This window comes from Oncorhynchus kisutch, linkage group LG21, assembly GCF_002021735.2.
Source record: "Oncorhynchus kisutch isolate 150728-3 linkage group LG21, Okis_V2, whole genome shotgun sequence".
NCBI classification, from domain to species: Eukaryota; Metazoa; Chordata; class Actinopteri; order Salmoniformes; family Salmonidae; genus Oncorhynchus; species Oncorhynchus kisutch.
Window position 1 is genome coordinate 25,288,235 of NC_034194.2, and position 19,608 is coordinate 25,307,842.

Consider the following 19,608-nt stretch of genomic DNA (forward strand, 5'->3'; position numbering starts at 1 on the left):
ATGGCCCTGGCCTTGCCATAGACTTTTTTTAAAGCTAACTAGCTAGCCAAACCACAGAATGAAAGCTGGATTGACAATAGACATTGTGCATGGATGGATAAAATGTATCCAAGGAGAGCCAACATGGCATCCAGTTTCAATTAAAACCACTGCTTTCAGCTTGGCCAAATGGAAACGGTCTCTCTGGCTGTCAGTGTGGCTCTGGCGATCGATGGCACTTCCTGCGGTAATGGACAGGGGGCTGAGTTATCCTACCCCTCTGTGTGTGTGCGCACGCGCATATGTGATGGTTTGTGATAGTCTAATCCCTATAATCCCTGGGGCTCTCTGTGTGTGTGTGTGTGTGTGTGTGTGTGTGTGTGTGTGTGTGTGTGTGTGTTAGAGGGAAGGTGACAGCTGTGGTTTAGCAAGACCTGCCTACCGCATCTCAGATCCTCCAAATATGACACAGAGAAACTTGGAGCCATCATTCTCTCTCTCTCTTTCACCCCCTCTCTCCCCATCTGTCTTCTCCCTCTCTATCTATGTCATGTGGTTATCTGATGGTTGAGATCAACAGATCTGTGTTGTAGGGAGGATCTACAGTTCCCAGCCATACAGTACAGTCCTGCAACAGCCAAAGCTGAAGTTAAAACCACTGAGTCTGTTTAATGGAAAGACAATCAAGATGGACAACAAAGCTCTTTGAACTTAAACTTTGACTGAGGTGGAGCACGCTCTTGCGCAATGTATCTAATATAATGAAGCTCTTTAAGAATGACAACAAGCACGTGTTATTTAGTTAATTTGTATATCTCTCCCCATAGGGACGATGAGCATGCTCTGATCCTGCAGTACTGCCAGACCCTGGGTGGGGAGGGGTCTCCCTGCAGCCAGCCCCAGAGCCCCGCCCAGATCCTACAGGCTGTGGAGAGGGAGGAGCGTGGGGAGCTGGAGCGAATCATCCATCGCCTGGAGGATGAGCAGAGGTACGCGATAGGTCAGCGGAGTAGTCCGTCAAATGTCAGCGCTACTGTGTTCTGCCCACTTACTAAAAGTGATGCTCAGCACACACACACTGTCTCATTCAGCTCTCGCTCCTCCCCCCTTCATCTCTCTCTACCTCTACCTCTGCCTCTTTGATTGGTGGATAGAGGTAGTGTAATGACAATGGTGACTGTGCACTCACTCTATTATTCTTGGAGCTGCTGTGTCTCTGTCTGAGGCCGTGGCTGTATCTGAGTGATTTAGCTCTGCTCACATTCTTCTTTATGACCCAGGCTATAAACGCCAGTTGAAGTAGCACAGTCAGCCTGGAGCCAACAGCTCTATACAGTTGTAAACAGAGACGGACACAGGCCAGGACCTCTCTTGTACAGTGGCTTCACATAGGATTGTACTGAGAGGGGGGGGGCAGGAAGATTTTAGTAGTGCTGTTGGGCTCATATTATATGTGCAGGAATGATTGTGTGGCGTGTGTGTGTCTGACTTCTGCATCTCCCTAACCCCATCTCTGGGTGTCTCCCCCAGGACACTGAAAAGGGAGTATGAACAGCTGAAGGAGCAGCACGGGGACCAGCGGGGGCCTGGGTCTGTGGGGCATTGGGACCCTGAGGGGTCTTCTCACCCCGGGGGTCCTGGCGAGGCTGACCTGCTGGCTGAGGCCAAACTGCTCCGGCAGCATAAGAGCCGTCTGGAGGACCGCATGCACAAACTGGAGGAGCACAACAAGCAGCTGGAGTCCCAGCTCCACCGGCTCAGACAACTACTGCACCAGGTGGGCCACACATAGAGGGACACGTACAGTACACACACACACACATGCTCACACTCCACCTCGGACAGCAAGCCACTTCAACAGATGTCTTAACACACACACACACACATGCATGTTCCACCTGTGGAATGACTTCTATTTTACTGATCACACATCAACAACAACAGCAATTCCTTCTCAGCCCTCGAAAGTGTCCTTGTTTGTATCATAACTCATTCCTCTAAAGTTAGAATCTGATCACGGTGATTTGTCTGCCATTAAAATCCTTGGGCGGGCCGCCTGTTTCTAGAAATACATTTTCGGGATGGAAACATGCTTTAATTGTAAACTGAAATGACTAAAACCAGATAGAAAGTATGTACAGTAGAACATTTTTTTATAATTGAGAACTAATAATGACCAAAATAAAAACTAGACAGACGGTCATGGAGAATAAGAAAAACAATGAATTTAGCAGTATAGATTTTATTATATTTGAGCAAAAGAACACAGCATTAGCCACAGCAAAATGCATGGAATTGCAGGAAAATAGCTCTAAAAATGAAACAATTTCTCTCAGCTCCATAGAAAAATGTGTAGAATTGCAGGAAAGTGTCTTAAATATGAAAACATTGCCACGCCCACCACCTAAGCCCCTTGTTGATGTAGAAAGAACCCTGTATTGTGAGTTTTCCTCCCAGGGCTACGAAGCACCCCCTACCCAGTAACCCAATCCATCTCTGCTCTGTTTATGCCTCTCCTGATCACTCAATAAGTTTAGATGACTTTTTAGCTGTGTGGGAAATAAAAGCCAACCAACCGAACGGAGTCAGTCAGAGTTGGTAAACAGTATTGACTCAGGTCTCTGGAGCTGGAGGCTGCAGTGGGTAATCAGGATTCTTAAAGCAGTACTTGGAGTTAAATCATATCCAGGTTTATTTCCCTGTTCGTTACATATTTAAAACTTGGGGAAAATGGAATGGGAACGATGATATAAATCCAAGTGTCATTCTCTCGCCCTGCAGGCCTGTTCCTGCCCAAAACATTCTGCTCAGTTAGCCACACCGGTGTGTGGAATCTGCCCATTATGAGTGCTGTTGGGTGCGGCCTGGCTGTAGTGGCGCTCTCCACTGCCATGGTGCTGACCCGTTATCGCTGTTCTCCCCTCACTGACTAACGCTAGTTATCCACAGCTCACAGGTTAACATAACATTCCTTCATTTAGTTACAACAGAGGCAGAGCATTAGGCAACCTCGGCCTGGGGAAGATAACGTGACTCTGCTGATTCTTAGGGGATAAAGGGCTCATGTTAAACCTTGCAAGACACACACACCATTTCTTCCAGAGCCCAGAGTCCTGAGCTAACCAGATCCTGACTCTATGATGGGAGAAACAAATCCAATCTACAGGGATAAATTCGAGTGAGTAATCTAACAAACGTGCTCTGACATTCACAGAAGAGATTTTCATATTTTCAGCCCAGCATTGTCAGTTTATGGTCAAACAAATATGTTGTCTAGGTTCATCACAACGAGGACATCAACAGTTTTACAATATCACAACTTAGTGTAGTAGTTTTGAAGGAAATTCTCTTGACTCCGAATCAATTGTAATCAAATCTAATCAAATTGTATTTGTCACATGAGCCGAATACAACAGCTATTGTTACCGTGAAATGCTGATTTACAAGCCCTTAACCAACAATGCCGTTTTCAGAATAATAAGAGTTAAGAAAATATTTTCTAAATAAACGAAAGTAAAAATAAAAAAGAGTAGCAATAAAATAACAATAACGAGGCTATACACAGGGGGTTAGGGGGTATGGGGGTGCAGGTTAGTCGATGTAATCGAGGTTATATGTGTATATGTAGGTAGGTTTAAAGTGACTATGCATAGATAATTAACAGCGAGTAGCAGCAGTGTAAAAATAAAGTGGGGTGGCAATGCAAATAATCTGGAAAGCCATTTGACTAGCTGTTCAACAGTCTTATAGCTTGTGGGTAGAAGTTGTTAAGAAGGCTTTTTGACCTAAACATGGCGCTCCAGTACCGCTTGCCTTGCGGTAGAAGAGAGAACAGTCTATGTCTAGGGTGGCTGGAGTCTTTGGCAATTTTTAAGGCCTTCTTCTGACACTGCCTGGCGTAGAGGTCCTGGATGGCAGGAATCTTGGCCCCAGTGATGTACTGGGCCGTATGCACTACCCTCTTGTAGTGCCTTGCGGGTGGAGGCTGAGCAGTTGCCATACCAGGTGGTGATGCAACCAGTGATGCAACCTCTCGATGTTGCAGCTGTAGAACATTTTGAGGATCTGAGGACCCATGCCAAATCTTTTCAGTCTCCTGAGGGGGAATAGGCATTGTCGTGCCATCTTCACAACTGTTTTGGTGTGTTTGGACCATGATAATTTGAAGCTCTCAACCTGCTCCATTTCAGCCGGTCGATGAGAATGGGGCGTACTCGGCCCTCCTTTTCCTGTAGTCCACGATCATCTCCTATGTCTTGCTCACCTTGAGGAAGAGGTTGTTGTCCTAGCACTACACTGCCAGGTCACTGACCTCCTCCCTATAGGCTTTCTCATTGGTGTCGGTGATCAGGCCTACCACCACTGTGTCGTCGGCAAACTTAATGATGGTGGTTATCAATGATAAATTATGTATTTTGTGTTGTTGCAATTTTTATTAGAGAGCTGTTGTGCAGCTCTGTACAGTCAGTACTATTCTAAGTGAGCCCTGAAGATGTTGTGAGAATGCTCTGGAGACATTTCCACCACATTAACCTTTACTACAGCTGGGGGCAGGAGAGCAGGAAGGAGAGAAGAGAGGGACGGGATAGGCAGGGAGGAGGATGCATTGATTCCGTCCCTGGAAAGCTAAGGGGCATGTTGGACTTGATAGTAAATGTCAGTGGACATCAGGTGCCCTATTCAGGCGTGTGTGTGTGTGTGTGTGTGTGCGCGCGTGCGTGTGTGCGTGCGTGCGTGCACCTTTTTTATGAATGAAAGTCAAGAAATGAAACAAACACGTTGCCAAACCCTTAGAGATTCATCTGAACTCATACGGAGGAGTGACAGTGACACATTTGGAAGAGTGCTTATAGACACATATAAATGTCAATACATGTGATGACAGGTCTTTCATCCAGCCCCATCGAGCCACACTGTGTGCTATTCCCTTGTTTGGGACTGATGATTCATATGTAGTTGGTTTAAAGTCGTCACCAGTGAAGTATGCCACTATGAATAATGAAGAGTGGGCACTATGTTTTAGTAATGATGCTGGTCCTTGTCTCTTTCCCTCATATATTTTTTACTTTTCTTTCTGTCTTTCTTCTTGTGTTTCTCTCACTTCTTCTCTTCACCTCTTCTTGTCTGACTTGCTCCTCGTTCATCCTCTTCTTTCCCTCATCTCAGCCGGAGATGGACTCCAGGGTGAATGGAGTGTCGTCGCCCAGCATGCAAGAACAAGGGGCCCTCACCGAACATACAGGTCGGTTTAGCACACACACACACACACACACACACACAACTACACACACACACACACACACAGTGTGCTAAACTGGTGTGTGTGTGTTTCAGATGAGCTGTTGGACCACCCACACAACCGCAGCTCTGACCTGGCAGACATCATGGAGCAGATAAACCACACCTTCCCTGCATGCAGTCGTAAGGCCTCTCCTTTACCTCAAACACCTCTTCCTTCTCCTCCCATCTTCCCTCTGTTTACCTCTTCCATTCTCCTTGCCTCCTCTCACTCACTGTCTCTCGCTGTCTTCTCTCATTCTGTCTTTCATTCCTCTTTCTCCTCTTCTTCCTCTGCCCGTTGTTTTCTCATCCTCTCCATCCTCCTCCTCTCTACCTCACCTGTCTTCTACTCCTCCTCCCCCCTCCCCTCTCTATTCCATCCCCACTCTTTCTCTCACTCACCACTTAGCTAGTGTGTGTGTGGGTGGTAGTGTTCTGGCTGGAGCAGATTATATTTTGTCCCTTTGACGTTCACTACTCTCCACTTTAATTCATGACTTTGGAGCTGAAAATAAAAGGTATGCTATTGTAACGGATGTGAAACGGCTAGCTAGTTAGCGGTGGTGCGCGCTAAATAGCGTTTAAATCGGTGACGTCACTTGCTCTGAGACCTTGAAGTAGTGGTTCCCCTTGCTCTGCAAGTGCCGCGGCTTTTGTGGAGCGATGGGTAACGATGCTTCGTGGGTGACTGTTGTCTGTGTGCAGAGGGTCCCTGGTTCGCGCCCGGGTATGGGCGAGGGGACGGTCTGAAGTTATACTGTTACACTATGTCATCTTCTCTGTTTAGATGCAATATGTATCATGTGCAATGTGACTGCAGTGAGGAGTTTGAAACACTCTCACACAGTCAACTTATACATAGCGCCTAGAGTTTCTTCTGGCCATGTGACCTGGCCCTAGGTATCCAGTGAAACTGAGGAAGAAATACGCTCCATGGGTATCATAGAATGAGACTAAAAGTGTTGGATTAGTGTATTACCTCAAAGTGACTTTAAATTGCATTTTGAATGAGTCGAAAATCTATCTGAAGTTTAGTTTAAAAATCTATTATAATCTAGAGGCTGCTGCGGGGCTATCAATACCGGTTTACTGCTCACCTGGCGGGCATAACGGCTCAACGATCTCAACATCCATCTCAACAACACTTAAAGATACTTAGTTTATGACTGTGTGTGTAGGAGGGGTCCATATGCATCTGAACTTAGGCTTCAACCAATCAGTTTTGATGCATGGAGTAAGGTTGCAAAGGGAGGGAATATTACTGGAAATTTTGCAAGTTTACCAGTAAACTACCTGAATTGTGGTATCTTTCAAGGATTTTATGTGATCTATCACATGACATCTAGTGGTCCTTTAGGGTACTTCAGATGATCACAGGTGTCTGTAATTATCTCTGAGCCTACTGTATGTGTGGCCTTATCCCATACAAAATAGAATGACAAAGCTGTGGAACGTTATCATAACTATAAAGCATCAACTTAATGAATAACATGAAATATCCTTTATATATATTTTACACACTATTTCTCTATGTCAGTATGTATTTGTTGTCAATGTTTTGGCATCAAACTGGTGGCAGTTGTGAAAAAAGGCAATAGTTGGACTGGAAATAATTCCACATTTGTGTATGCTTTTTCATTAATTAGGCTATTTTCTCTTGAACCGTGAGGTCTATTTACTAGAGCCTCATGGACAATATGGAGACTGATATAAAAAAAATAATGTATGGAGACCTACAGTATATATGAATAAATGTTTTTCAAGTATAACTTACCAAAGTTACAATAGATTGCCATAGATGTTCTGTAAATTACCCAAATTACTGAAGATTCCGGTAACTTTAGTAAACTACTGGTAGCTTTACAACCCTAGCATGGAGGTTACAAAGAGTCAATATTGTGTTTTTTCTCACAAAGTTGTTTCTGTTTCACTTGTAGCTTCAAGCCTCTCCTCGAGACCACAGGTAAGATATATTTCTCATCCACTTGCATATTGCCTGTTTTATTCTGATAAGAGCAAATTAGCTGGAGCGCATTTCGTGAAGGCTGAATGAGTGCAAATGAGAAAAAAACAGGTATACTGTTGCTAGTTACTTGGCAGGCAGTCCAACTGGTCAAAGAACTGTATGTGTAAGAGATTTAGCCACTCTCTGGAGGAGAATGGCAGTTTGGTGCTTATCAAGGGGTGTAGATGAGGAGAGAGAGCAACAAAACAGTGTGGAACATACACGCAGACACACAACACACACACAGAAAATAAAATAGATCAATGGGGTCTCCTTCACCTACAGTGGGGAGAACAAGTATTTGATACACTGCTGATTTTGCAGGTTTTCCTACTTACAAAGCATGTAGAGGTCTGGAATGTTTATCATAGGTACACTTTTTTTTAAATCCTGAAAAAAAAATCCTGAAAATCACATTGTATGATTTTTAAGTAATTAATTTTCATTTTATTGCTGACATAAGTATTGTTCTCCCCACTGTATTTTGTAAATGGATGCAGAGATGGATTCTGAAGCTCAGTAGAATAGCAACAAAGGTTATTGACAGTGACCTGCTCTTAGTCTAATTTCTGTTTAGTCTGCTCTCTTTCTCTCTCACCTCTAAACATCTCAGCCCTTCTCCACTCTCCCCATTGCCTTTACAATGGGGAGAAATGTGCTTAGGACCACTTTACCACTTCTTATCTCTTTTCTTCCCTTCTTTCTTATTGAACTCCATTAAGTTAGTCCTTTGTAGCTCAGTTGGGAGAGCATGGTGCTTGTAACGGCAGGGCTGTAGGTTCGATTCCCGGGACCACTCATACTGTATGGAAAATGGATGCATGCATGACTGTAAGTCGTTTTGGATACAAGCGTCTGCTAAAGGCCATATATGATGTTATTAAAAATGGTTCCTGTAGGTTGTTCTAAGCCCAGAGTGTGGTTGAATAGGTTTCAATGTCCATTCAGAAGCCAGCCTATTGTTCCAATTAAAGGGATACTTTGGGATTTTGGCAATGAGGCCCTTTATCTACTTCCCTGCAGTCAGATGAACTTGTGGATGCCATTTGTATGTCTCTGTGTCCAGCATGAAGGAAGTTAGGGGTAGGTTCCTGAGCCAATGCTAACGTGTGTTACCCATATTCTTCCAGTCATTGTGCTATCTGCTAGCATAGATACCCATATTCTTCCAGTCAATGTGCTATCTGCTAGCATAGATACCCATATTCTTCCAGTCAATGTGCTATCTGCTAGCATAGATACCCATATTCTTCCAGTCAATGTGCTATCTGCTAGCATAGATACCCATATTCTTCCAGTCAATGTGCTATCTGCTAGCATAGATACCCATATTCTTCCAGTCAATGTGCTATCTGCTAGCATAGATACCCATAGACTTCCAGTCATTGCTTCAACTCTGGTTAGCATTGGCTCGCAAAACTACAGTAACTTTAGCTTCCTTCATACTGGACACAGAGACATACTAATGGTCTCCATGAGTTCATCTGACTGCGGGGAAGTAGATACAGGGCCTCATTGCCAAAATCCCGAAGTATCCCTTTAAAAAGCTTTTCCCAGAATCCTAAGTGCCCAGCTGCGTCCCTGATCTCTCCTGTCTCCTCTCTCTAATTGTTGTGACGGGCTTGAGGGACTGCCAATCTGCCCTGATCTCTCCTGTCTCCTCTATCTAATTGTTGTGATAGGCTTGAGGGACTGCCAATCTGCCCTGATCTCTCCTGTCTCCTCTCTCTAATTGTTGTGATAGGCTTGAGGGACTGCCAATCTGCCCTGATCTCTCCTGTCTCCTCTCTCTAATTGTTGTGATAGGCTTGAGGGACTGCCAATCTGCCCTGATCTCTCCTGTCTCCTCTCTCTAACTGTTGTGACGGGCTTGAGGGACTGCCAATCTGCCCTGATGTCTCCTGTCTCCTCGCTCTAATTGTTGTGATAGGCTTGAGGGACTGCCAATCTGCCCTGATCTCTCCTGTCTCCTCTCTCTAGTTGTTGTGACGGGCTTGAGGGACTGCCAATCTGCCCTGATCTCTCCTGTCTCCTCTCTCTAATTGTTGTGATGGGCTTGAGGGACTGCCAATCTGCCCTGATCTCTCCTGTCTCCTCTCTCTAATTGTTGTGATGGGCTTGAGGGACTGCCAATCTGCCCTGATCTCTCCTGTCTCCTCTCTCTAATTGTTGTGATAGGCTTGAGGGACTGCCAATCTGCCCTGATCTCTCCTGTCTCCTCTCTCTAATTGTTGTGATAGGCTTGAGGGACTGCCAATCTGCCCTGATCGCATTTTCAGGAGCTTCTGATACTTTCCATTCAATACCTGCAGATGAAGAGAAATTAGTGTTGTTTACATCAAAACCCAGTGGAAGATTATTATTTTCTATGCATCCCTGAACTCTCGTGCCTTGCCTATAATAGAGATAGATAACTTTGGGTGGACAAATTTAAATGTTCTACTTTTGGAAGAGTCTCTCTTCTTAATGATCTGATCTTAAGATCTGCTCTACTTAATGTGCATTTTACCTCTGTGATTACCCAGAGATAAGAGGAAGACCCTATTTGGTATTACCAACTTTGTTTAGTCTAATGTATGTGTGTGTAGATGTGTAGATGTTGTAATAAATAATGTGTGTGTTTTGTCTATGTTTCAGGTGATGTGAGAGCCATCAACAAAGAGGAAGGTGTGTGTGTTTTATGAGGGAGAAACATTCCCAAACACACAGCTTCTATGCTTTCCCTCGCTAAACTTTTCAGAAGGACAGGTGGAGAGCTAGACCCCCTAGCAAGAGACCCCCCGGTAAAACCCAAAGACAGGACCACAGAACTTTACTACTATTACCACGTCGTCGTCTTGTACTATGCAAAATGTACATTTTATTAACTGTAGATTGTACCTGGAGTCGGTTAAACATTTGTCAGTAATTTGTATGAATATGCCGATGATTATGGGGGTTCCGGGGGCTTTGTATAACAACATATGTTTCTTTTGTGGGATTTGTTCCGCTTTCACTGGGAATCAAACTCCTCTCTGCTTTTACCCTACTGCCGTCATAACGGGGGACATGGTAACTGTTTTTATATCCAATTTGGGGAAGGTGGCCCATTTTAAGATTATCGCCTCAAATGATCGTTTTAGACAATAGGCTCTGTGTCTGTCCTCAAAGCATCACATTTGTTTTGAAAATGTTTTTCGTCCCTTTAAAGCGTTATTCATGCGATTCTGTCGGCGTTGTCATGCCTGCCGCAATTGCGACGTTAACGTAACCCCTTCTGTGCCTATACAGTTGTCATTCCAAGTGTGGCAGACTGATTTAACGTTGTAGTAATTAAGTTGGATTGTTGTATAAAGGAGAGAGGGGCGGAAACTATAAATTAATGGAACCTTAAGCTGTTCTGAAATAATCACGTTTGTAAGAGGCCCACAGTCCATCATTGTGTAGAATAGTTTTATAAATATATGTTTTAAAAAAATAATCAGAAGAAAGCCATGATTGCCTTGCTACCTCAGACAAACACCTTTTCATTTGCGTGGTCTGTAACTTGTTTCATTTCCATTTTACTGTACTCACAACAAGAAAACAAACTGAAAAACATTCTAAACGTGTTGCTTATAGAGGTGTACTGCGGTGGGGAGATCCCCAGCAGAGTAAAATAACAGACAAAACACAAAGACATCCTATTAGTTAACTACCCATGGGTCTGTGGCCTTTCTACGCTGCCCCAAATCGGTGTACTGTGTCTGGCTCTGTTGATTTCCCCCTGTCAGACCTCTAGCACTGCTCTCTATGAGTTATGCGTTGTGTTTTGTGCTATGCTATTCTGTAAAACGTGATCGTTTTAACAGCGCTATTATAACCTCCTCCAACTATGTCCTTGGACTTATGATGATGATAATATAGTGTACCATGGCAGAACAGCGTCTTTCCTGAGGTATGTAGTATAGATTGACCACACTACATGTAATATGGCTACATACTGTATGTTTTATTCGAAATAAATTTTTATAACAACTTTTATTTCTCTGGACTCTTGCTTCAAGGACCTATTAACAATGCGTGCTTCCCCAGAATACATTGGTCTAGCCTACAAGCTGGCAACACAACAAGCCGTCAACAGCGAAACAAGTGTGAAAAATGATCCTTTATAGTGTTGTTTGCCGTAAAAATGTCCACCAATTATTAAACAGTTAGGAAATCAAGTGACATTGTGAATACTGAATAGTGTCGTTAGCGTTGTGGTCAGTTTGTCACAGACAGCAACCCAGTAGATATTGCCTTCTAATGTAAAGCATTCTATCACAATTCATACATTTTTAAGCAAATACATATGTAAACATATTTACCGCCCCTATTTGCAAACGTCTCATCAGGAGATAATCTCCCAGCATTCAACAGCATCCAACGGTGGCCATCCATAATGGCTAGGAAGGAAATGGTCCTCGTTATGGGCAGAAATCTAGCACGTCGCCTGGCGCCCACTGCAGACTTCATCATTATTATTATTTATCAAAGGAATTGATTGCGCAGCGTGAGGTTCTACCATTATAATATGTTACAAGAGGAACGCTCTGAGCGGGAAATGAGAGAACAACTGAATGATGGGAAGTAATTAGACAACGAATCCAGCTTCCTGCCTCCCATCCCCTGCAGTCCACAGTTACGCTGTACCAAGTTACATGCTTCTTTCACCAGAGTATTACTCACATCCAGAAGCATTCATCACTTATTCCCCACACCCTTTATTTAAAGAGTATGTGATATCCTATTCATGTTCACAGCCAACAACACCATCAATTAGATTTCACTAGTGAATTCATTAAAGTGGCTCTAAAACTGTTCATGTATGCTCATTGCTTTTTACTGTACACCAATATCTGTATCCTTTTTAATAGTGAGATTAGGATATCAATTACTCCTGTTTTACTTCTTTCCTTTCTTCTTCCATTGAAAGGTTAGTATGATAGATTCAAAATTCTGTCGGGTAAAAGCAGCATGATGGAAACCTAAACACTCGTCTAATTCCCCTCACCAATCTCTTCCAGCACAGTGGTCCACCATAGGAAAGGAGTACTCAGACTTTAACATTACTCAGACGGACCCCTTGATAATTTCCTTAAAGGGATACTTATGAATTTTGGCAATGGGTGCCTGCTATCATGCTAATAGATACCCAGAGACTTCCAGTCATGCTAAGGCTAGTTAGCATTGGCTCGCAAAACTACTTTTAACTTCCTTCATACTGGTCACAGAGACATAAACATGGTATCCATGAGTACACCTCACTATAGGGAAGTAGATACTGGGCATTATTGTCGGAATCTCAAAGTATCCCTTTAATCTTTTTGTAGAGTGGCCAGCCAGCACGTAGCTCAGTCACTAATTAGTTTAAGTAGTGCAGCTAGACTGGATGAGTCTGTGCTTCATCTCCAGTGACACTCTACTGGCCAGCCTTCTTCTAACAGTTCAATAATGCAACAGCAGCCTACATGCAGTACACAGTAAGTGGAGCAAGGGGTGAGACTGTTTATTCCTTAGACACTCTATAAATCGATATATTTCTTCCTCTGATGTCTCAGGGGTGTGTCAAGTAGTGAAACACACCCAGTTTGTGCCCCAGTGATGTTCTCACTTGTAAAGATTAATTAATTAATAAGTAATGAACTTGTCTACCCAGAGGAGGCTCTTCACTGGAATATACAGTTTCAACACAGACTGAAATATCTACAGTAAGTATAGACCGAGTTATATTAAAATATATGTGGTCCCTTGTGGTTCAGTTGGTAGAGCAGGGCACTTGCAACGCCATTGTTGTGCGTTCGATTCCCACGGGGGACCAGTATGAAAATGTGTGCACTCTGGATAAGCGTGCCTGCTAAATGACTAACATGTCAATGTAAATGTAAGTAATGATATGATCACCAGGGGACATGAGAATCAAAGACAACATGGTTTTTAGAACTAACTGATTCATCCTTTATGTTCAAAACCTTCCTCTGAATGTAGGGACTCGGACCAAGGTCTGCCAACTTTGAGTTTGATAGTGGATTTGCTCACGTTTAGTGTTCAAAAACATCTTACCATCCAATCTGAAACTAAAGTGACAAAATGTTTAATGTCAGCCTTGGGAACATGCTTTGACCTTTCTGCCAAGGCTATACTAGCTATGACCCTGATCTGTTTCACCTGTCTTGTGCTTGTCTCCACCCCCCACCAGGTGTCTCCTATTTGCCCCCATTATGCCCTGTGTATTTATACCTGTGTTTTCTGTTTGTTGCCAGTTCGTCTTATCATGTCGTCCCAGTGTGTTTTCTGTTTGTTGCCAGTTCGTCTTATCATGTCGTCCCAGTGTGTTTTCTGTTTGTTGCCAGTTCGTCTTATCATGTCGTCCCAGTGTGTTTTCTGTTTGTTGCCAGTTCGTCTTATCATGTCGTCCCAGTGTGTTTTCTGTTTGTTGCCAGTTCGTCTTATCATGTCGTCCCAGTGTGTTTTCTGTTTGTTGCCAGTTCGTCTTGTCATGTCGTCCCAGTGTGTTTTCTGTTTGTTGCCAGTTCGTCTTGTCATGTCGTCCCAGTGTGTTTTCCAGGTGTTACCTCATCTCTAGTTCTTGTTTTCTACTCTTCCCGGTTCCGATCTAGTTCTTGATTTCTATTCTTCCCGGTTACGACCTTTCTGCCTGCAGTGACCCTGAGCCTGCCTGCTGGTCTGTCCCATGTTTTACTCTGCCTTGACCTACGAACCTCTGCCTGCCCTCGATCTGTCCTTTTGCCTGCCCCTTTTTCATAATAAATATTCTGAGAACCGAACCATCCGCCTCCTGTGTCTGCATGTGGGTCATATCCTGAGTCGTGATACTGACGTGCAAGGATGAATACCTCATGCTCACATAGTACAGCAGTGTAGCATTGCAGTAAGCCTGGACCAGTCATAATCCTCGAACTGGTAGTTCCAGTGGATTGTAGTGCTGCTAGTACTTTCATTTGTCATGGTGTAACATAAAATCAGCTTGGCAGTTAGATCAATCATCAGCCTACATCATCATCATCTTAGTCGCTCAATAAGAAGCTCTACTGGGCATCCAAACAATAAAAGTCCAATTTAATTCCTTATTCTCTTCCCTCGTGTATCACAATCTGTTTGTACTAATTGTCTTTTTTACTGAGTAAAACAACAGCAAAACAACAATCCTCTCAGCTTTTACCTCAACTCCCTCAGCTGTCCTCCCACGGGCTTGCTGTGAAGTGGCCGTCATTATGGATCCAGCACAGGGGACAGGACGGGGGGAGATGGGTCGTTTTTTGGACTCTGCGTGGTGTGACTGGCACGCGGGACCCCTCTCTGCCCGTCTCCTTTGAGCAGATGCCTGGCAACGGTGTGTGTGTGTGGTGGCAGTGGTGGTGGACGGGCAAGGATATGCCTCCTGGCACGGAGGAGGGACAGGGAACAGATGCAGAGAGAGACGGGGAGAGAGGCTGGCCGTCCATGACGACGCTGGTGTGGGCCGGAAACCTGCGGGAGGGAGGGAGGGGGTTACATAAGGAAAGAGGAAGTAACAGAGGGATGGAGAGAGACAGAGATACTATACAGTGAGACTAAAAAAACAGTGTAAGAGTGGGAGGGAGAGAGACGGAGATACTATACAGTGAGACTAAAAAACTGTGTAAGAGTGGGAGGGAGAGAGACGTGGAGATGGGGATACTTTAAAGTCCCTTAATCACCTTAAGTGGCTAGGTATCTTAATGTGAAGTTCCATATGAACACTTACTCTGCAAAGACTGTATCTAAAATCTGTCAACTATAGAGCAGCGGTGGCTTTAGCTGCATCTTTGCCTCTCCCTCTTACTGTACTGTATGGGAAAGTGCTGTTAATGGATCTGGGGTCAACACTGCCCTGAGGATGAGGCTGCCTGGCCGGCTACTACACGCAGTTTGTCCTATAGTCAGCATGTTTAGCTAAAGGCCTTAAGTAAAGGGAGGGAGGCTGAGATATGGAAAGGGGAGGAGAGGAGAGGGCACTACACCTCCCTTTCTTCAGATATATCACGGCTGTCTAATGCACATCATTAACACTCTCACTAATATGACAGAGTGCTGACTGAGAGTGCAGACAGGCACTGCCACCACGCTGCTGCTTTAACAGAAATCGCACTCATCTGCTCATCTCTCCCTCCTCTCATTCACTCATTTTCATTTCTAGGACATCTTTTTCCTTTCTCTCTTAATTAATATTCTCTCTCTCCATACCTCTCGTGCTTTTTCTCCTTAACGTGTTTTTCCTCAATGCTCTATCCATTTCCCATTTTCTCTCTCTCTCTCTCTCTCTCTCTCTCTCTCTCTCTCTCTCTCTACTGTGCCCTCAGATTCACACTAAGATTGCCCCTTTGTGTGTGTGTCAATCCCTCTTTCTCTTCACACCTTCCCTGCAGCCATGACAGATCGATAGAGGTTTCTAACACTGTTTAGTTCTGGTTCTACTCTTCTCTTCTGTCACGGCTCTTTCCCTACCGCCCAGCACAGGCCTGGACCTAATGGGGGGAGACCAATAGAAATCAGTGTGTCGGGGGTGTAGGTATTTGGGAGAGGTGGTGGGATCAGTCAATATCCCCGTAGTGCCATTACAGTATGGGTCATTAGCTACGGTCTGATCATCGGTGTTCACGGTGCTAAGAGCCCTTCCACATCACTAGCATGAGCAAATCACAGCAATAAACAACAGGATATTATTTACTTTCTGTTTATTCCACTTTTTACCCTTCTTCTGTCTTTCCAGGCTGCACAGGGTGAACTGGGCCTGGAGATCCAAACTTAAACATTGACTGACATGTCTTGTTCTATTTTGACAATAGAAAATGATTCAGGCAAGTAATTCATAATTACCCTTATGGTTCAGTGATTTTATGGTTTATTGATTTCTTACATATGATTGATGGCAACACTTTGTATTAAGTTCTGAGAATAATTATTCAAACTTTTAACCAGTTTTGTTAAAAGTGTCTGTCTTGTATTTAGTCCCTGTGGCCATGTTGGCAAAATCAAAGCAAATCTAACAAGATAGAATACAAAACTCTGCCTTCCCTAACAAGTTCATCTGCATAATACATACTATTAATGTTAGCAGAAGGCCTGCTGCTGTCTTCTAAGGCAGATGTATTTAACCACACACCAATTTAGCTATGTTGGCCCTGTGGGTGTATGAATGAAAGACTCTCTCACTCTCTCTCAATTCAATTCAATTCAAGGGCCTTTATTGACATGGGAAACATATGTTGACGTTGCCAAAGCAAGTGAAGTAGATAATAAACAAATGTGAAATAAACAATCAAAATTAACAGTAAACATTTCACTCATAGCAGTTCCAAAAGAATAAAGACATTTCAAATGTCATATTATGTCTATATACAGTGTTGTAACGGTGTGCAAATGGTTAAAGTACAAAAGGGAAAATAAATATGTGGTCTGTCGTACGACAATGTGACATTTGCTCAGTACATTGTTTTCACTGAGGAAATGTACAAGTCTGCTGTTAATGATGATGCAGAGGATTTTCCCAAGGTTGCTGTTGACGCATATCCCACGGTAGTTATTGGGGTCAAATTTGTCTCCACTTTTGTGGATTGGGGTGATCAGTCCTTGGTTCCAAATATTGGGGAAGATGCCAGAGCTAAGGATGATGTTAATAAAGAGTTTTAGTATATCCAACTGGAATTTGTGGTCTGCATATTTGATCATTTCATTAAGGATACCATCAACACCACAGGCCTTTTTGGGTTGGAGGGTTTTTATTTTGTCCTGTAACTCATTCAAGGTAATTGGAGAATCCAGTGGGTTCTGGTCGTCTTTAATAGTAGATTCTAAGATCTGTATTTGATCATGTATATGTTTTTGCTGTTTGTTCGTTGTTATAGAGACAAAAAGATTGGAGAAGTGGTTTACCCATACATCTCCATTTTGGATAGCTAACTCCTCAATTTTGCCAGAAGTGGTTAGAGTCTATGGATTCTTCAATTACATTGAGCTGATTTCTGACTTGCTATTCCTTCTTTTTCCGTAGTGTATTTCTGTATTGTTTTAGTGATTCACCATAGTGAAGGTGCAGACTCAGGTTTTCTGGATCTATGTTTTTGGTTGGACAGGTTTCTCAATTTCTTTCTTAGGTTTTTGCATTCTTCATCAAACCATTTGTCATTGTTGTTCATTTTCGGTTTTCTGTTTGAAATTTTTAGATTTGATAAGGAAGCTGAGAGGTCAAATATAGTGTTTAGGTTTTCTACTGCCAAGTTTACACCTTCACTATTACAGTGGAACGTTTTGTCCAGGAAGTTGTCTAAAAGGGATTGAATTTGTTGTTGCTTAACTGTTTTTTGATAGGTTTCCACACTACATTCCTTCCATCTATAGCATTTCTTAATCAGTACCTTTGGCTTTGATGCCTCATGATTGAGTATTGATCTGTTCAAGTAGACTGTGATTTTGCTGTGATATGATAGGGGTGTCAGAGGGCTGACTGTGAACGCTCTGAGAGACTCTGGGTTGAGGTCAGTGATAAAGTAGTCTACAGTACTACTGCCAAGAGATGAGCTATAGGTGTACCTACCATAGGAGTCCCCTCAAAGCCTACCATTGACTATGTACATACCCAGCGTGCGACTGAGTTATAGGTGTACCTACCATAGGAGTCCCCTCAGCCTACCGTTGACTATGTACATACCCAGCGTGTGACAGAGCTATAGGTGTACCTACCATAGGAGTCCCCTCAGCCTACCATTGACTATGTACATACCCAGCGTGTGACAGAGCTATAGGTGTACCTACCATAGGAGTCCCATCAAAGCCTACCATTGACTATGTACATACCCAGCGTGTGACAGAGCTATAGGTGTACCTACCATAGGAGTCCCCTCAAAGCCTATCGTTGACTATGTACATACCCAGCATGTGACAGAGCTATAGGTGTACCTACCATAGGAGTCCCCTCAAAGCCTACCATTGACTATGTACATACCCAGCATGTGACAGAGCTATAGGTGTACCTACCATAGGAGTCCCCTCAAAGCCTACCATTGACTATGTACATACCCAGCATGTGACAGAGCTATAGGTGTACCTACCATAGGAGTCCCCTCAAAGCCTACCATTGACTATGTACATACCCAGCATGTGACAGAGCTATAGGTGTACCTACCATAGGAGTCCCCTCAAAGCCTACCATTGACTATGTACATACCCAGCGTGCGACTGAGCTATAGGTGTACCTACCATAGGAGTCCCCTCAAAGCCTACCATTGACTATGTACATACCCAGCGTGCGACTGAGCTATAGGTGTACCTACCATAGGAGTCCCCTCAAAGCCTACCATTGACTATGTACATACCCAGCGTGTGACAGAGCTATAGGTGTACCTACCATAGGAGTCCCCTCAAAGCCTACCATTGACTATGTACATACCCAGCGTGTGACTGAGCTATAGGTGTACCTACCATAGGAGTCCCCTCAAAGCCTACCATTGACTATGTACATACCCAGCGTGTGACAGAGCTATAGGTGCACCTACCATTGACTATGTACATACCCAGCGTGTGACAGAGCTATAGGTGTTCCTACCATTGACTATGTACATACCCAGCGTGTGACAGAGCTATAGGTGTACCTACCATTGACTATGTACATACCCAGCGTGTGACAGAGCTATAGGTGTACCTACCATTGACTATGTACATACCCAGCGTGTGACAGAGCTATAGGTGTACCTACCATTGACTATGTACATACCCAGCGTGTGACAGAGCTATAGGTGTACCTACCATTGACTATGTACATACCCAGCGTGTGACAGAGCTATAGGTGTTCCTACCATTGACTATGTACATACCCAGCGTGTGACAGAGCTATAGGTGTTCCTACCATTGACTATGTACATACCCAGCGTGTGACAGAGCTATAGGTGTACCTACCATTGACTATGTACATACCCAGCGTGTGACAGAGCTATAGGTGTACCTACCATTGACTATGTACATACCCAGCGTGTGACAGAGCTATAGGTGTACCTACCATTGACTGTGTACATACCCAGCGTGTGACAGAGCTATAGGTGTACCTACCATTGACTATGTACATACCCAGCGTGCGACAGAGCTATAGGTGTACCTACCATTGACTATGTACATACCCAGCGTGTGACAAAGCTATAGGTGTACCTACCATTGACTATGTACATACCCAGCGTGTGACAGAGCTATAGGTGTACCTACCATTGACTATGTACATACCCAGCGTGTGACAGAGCTATAGGTGTACCTACCATTGACTATGTACATACCCAGCGTGTGACAGAGCTATAGGTGTACCTACCATTGACTAT

The 19,608-nt window shown here is 43.8% G+C and overlaps 1 protein-coding gene across 9 annotated transcripts in view; it reads left to right on the forward strand.

Moving 5' to 3' along the window:
- The window catches only part of utrn (utrophin), a 337,767-nt gene extending 326,506 nt beyond the window's left edge, over window positions 1–11,261 (forward strand). For all 9 annotated transcript variants that reach the window (XM_031800412.1, XM_031800411.1, XM_031800415.1 and 6 more), the window contains 6 exons: window positions 807–968; window positions 1,510–1,756; window positions 5,146–5,221; window positions 5,314–5,400; window positions 7,197–7,222; window positions 9,902–11,261. In XM_031800412.1, the coding sequence (XP_031656272.1) occupies window positions 807–968; window positions 1,510–1,756; window positions 5,146–5,221; window positions 5,314–5,400; window positions 7,197–7,222; window positions 9,902–9,910 (607 nt within the window). In that variant the 3' untranslated portion in view covers window positions 9,911–11,261. The remainder of the gene's footprint in view (window positions 1–806; window positions 969–1,509; window positions 1,757–5,145; window positions 5,222–5,313; window positions 5,401–7,196; window positions 7,223–9,901) is intronic.
- The last annotated feature ends 8,347 nt before the right edge of the window (window positions 11,262–19,608 follow it).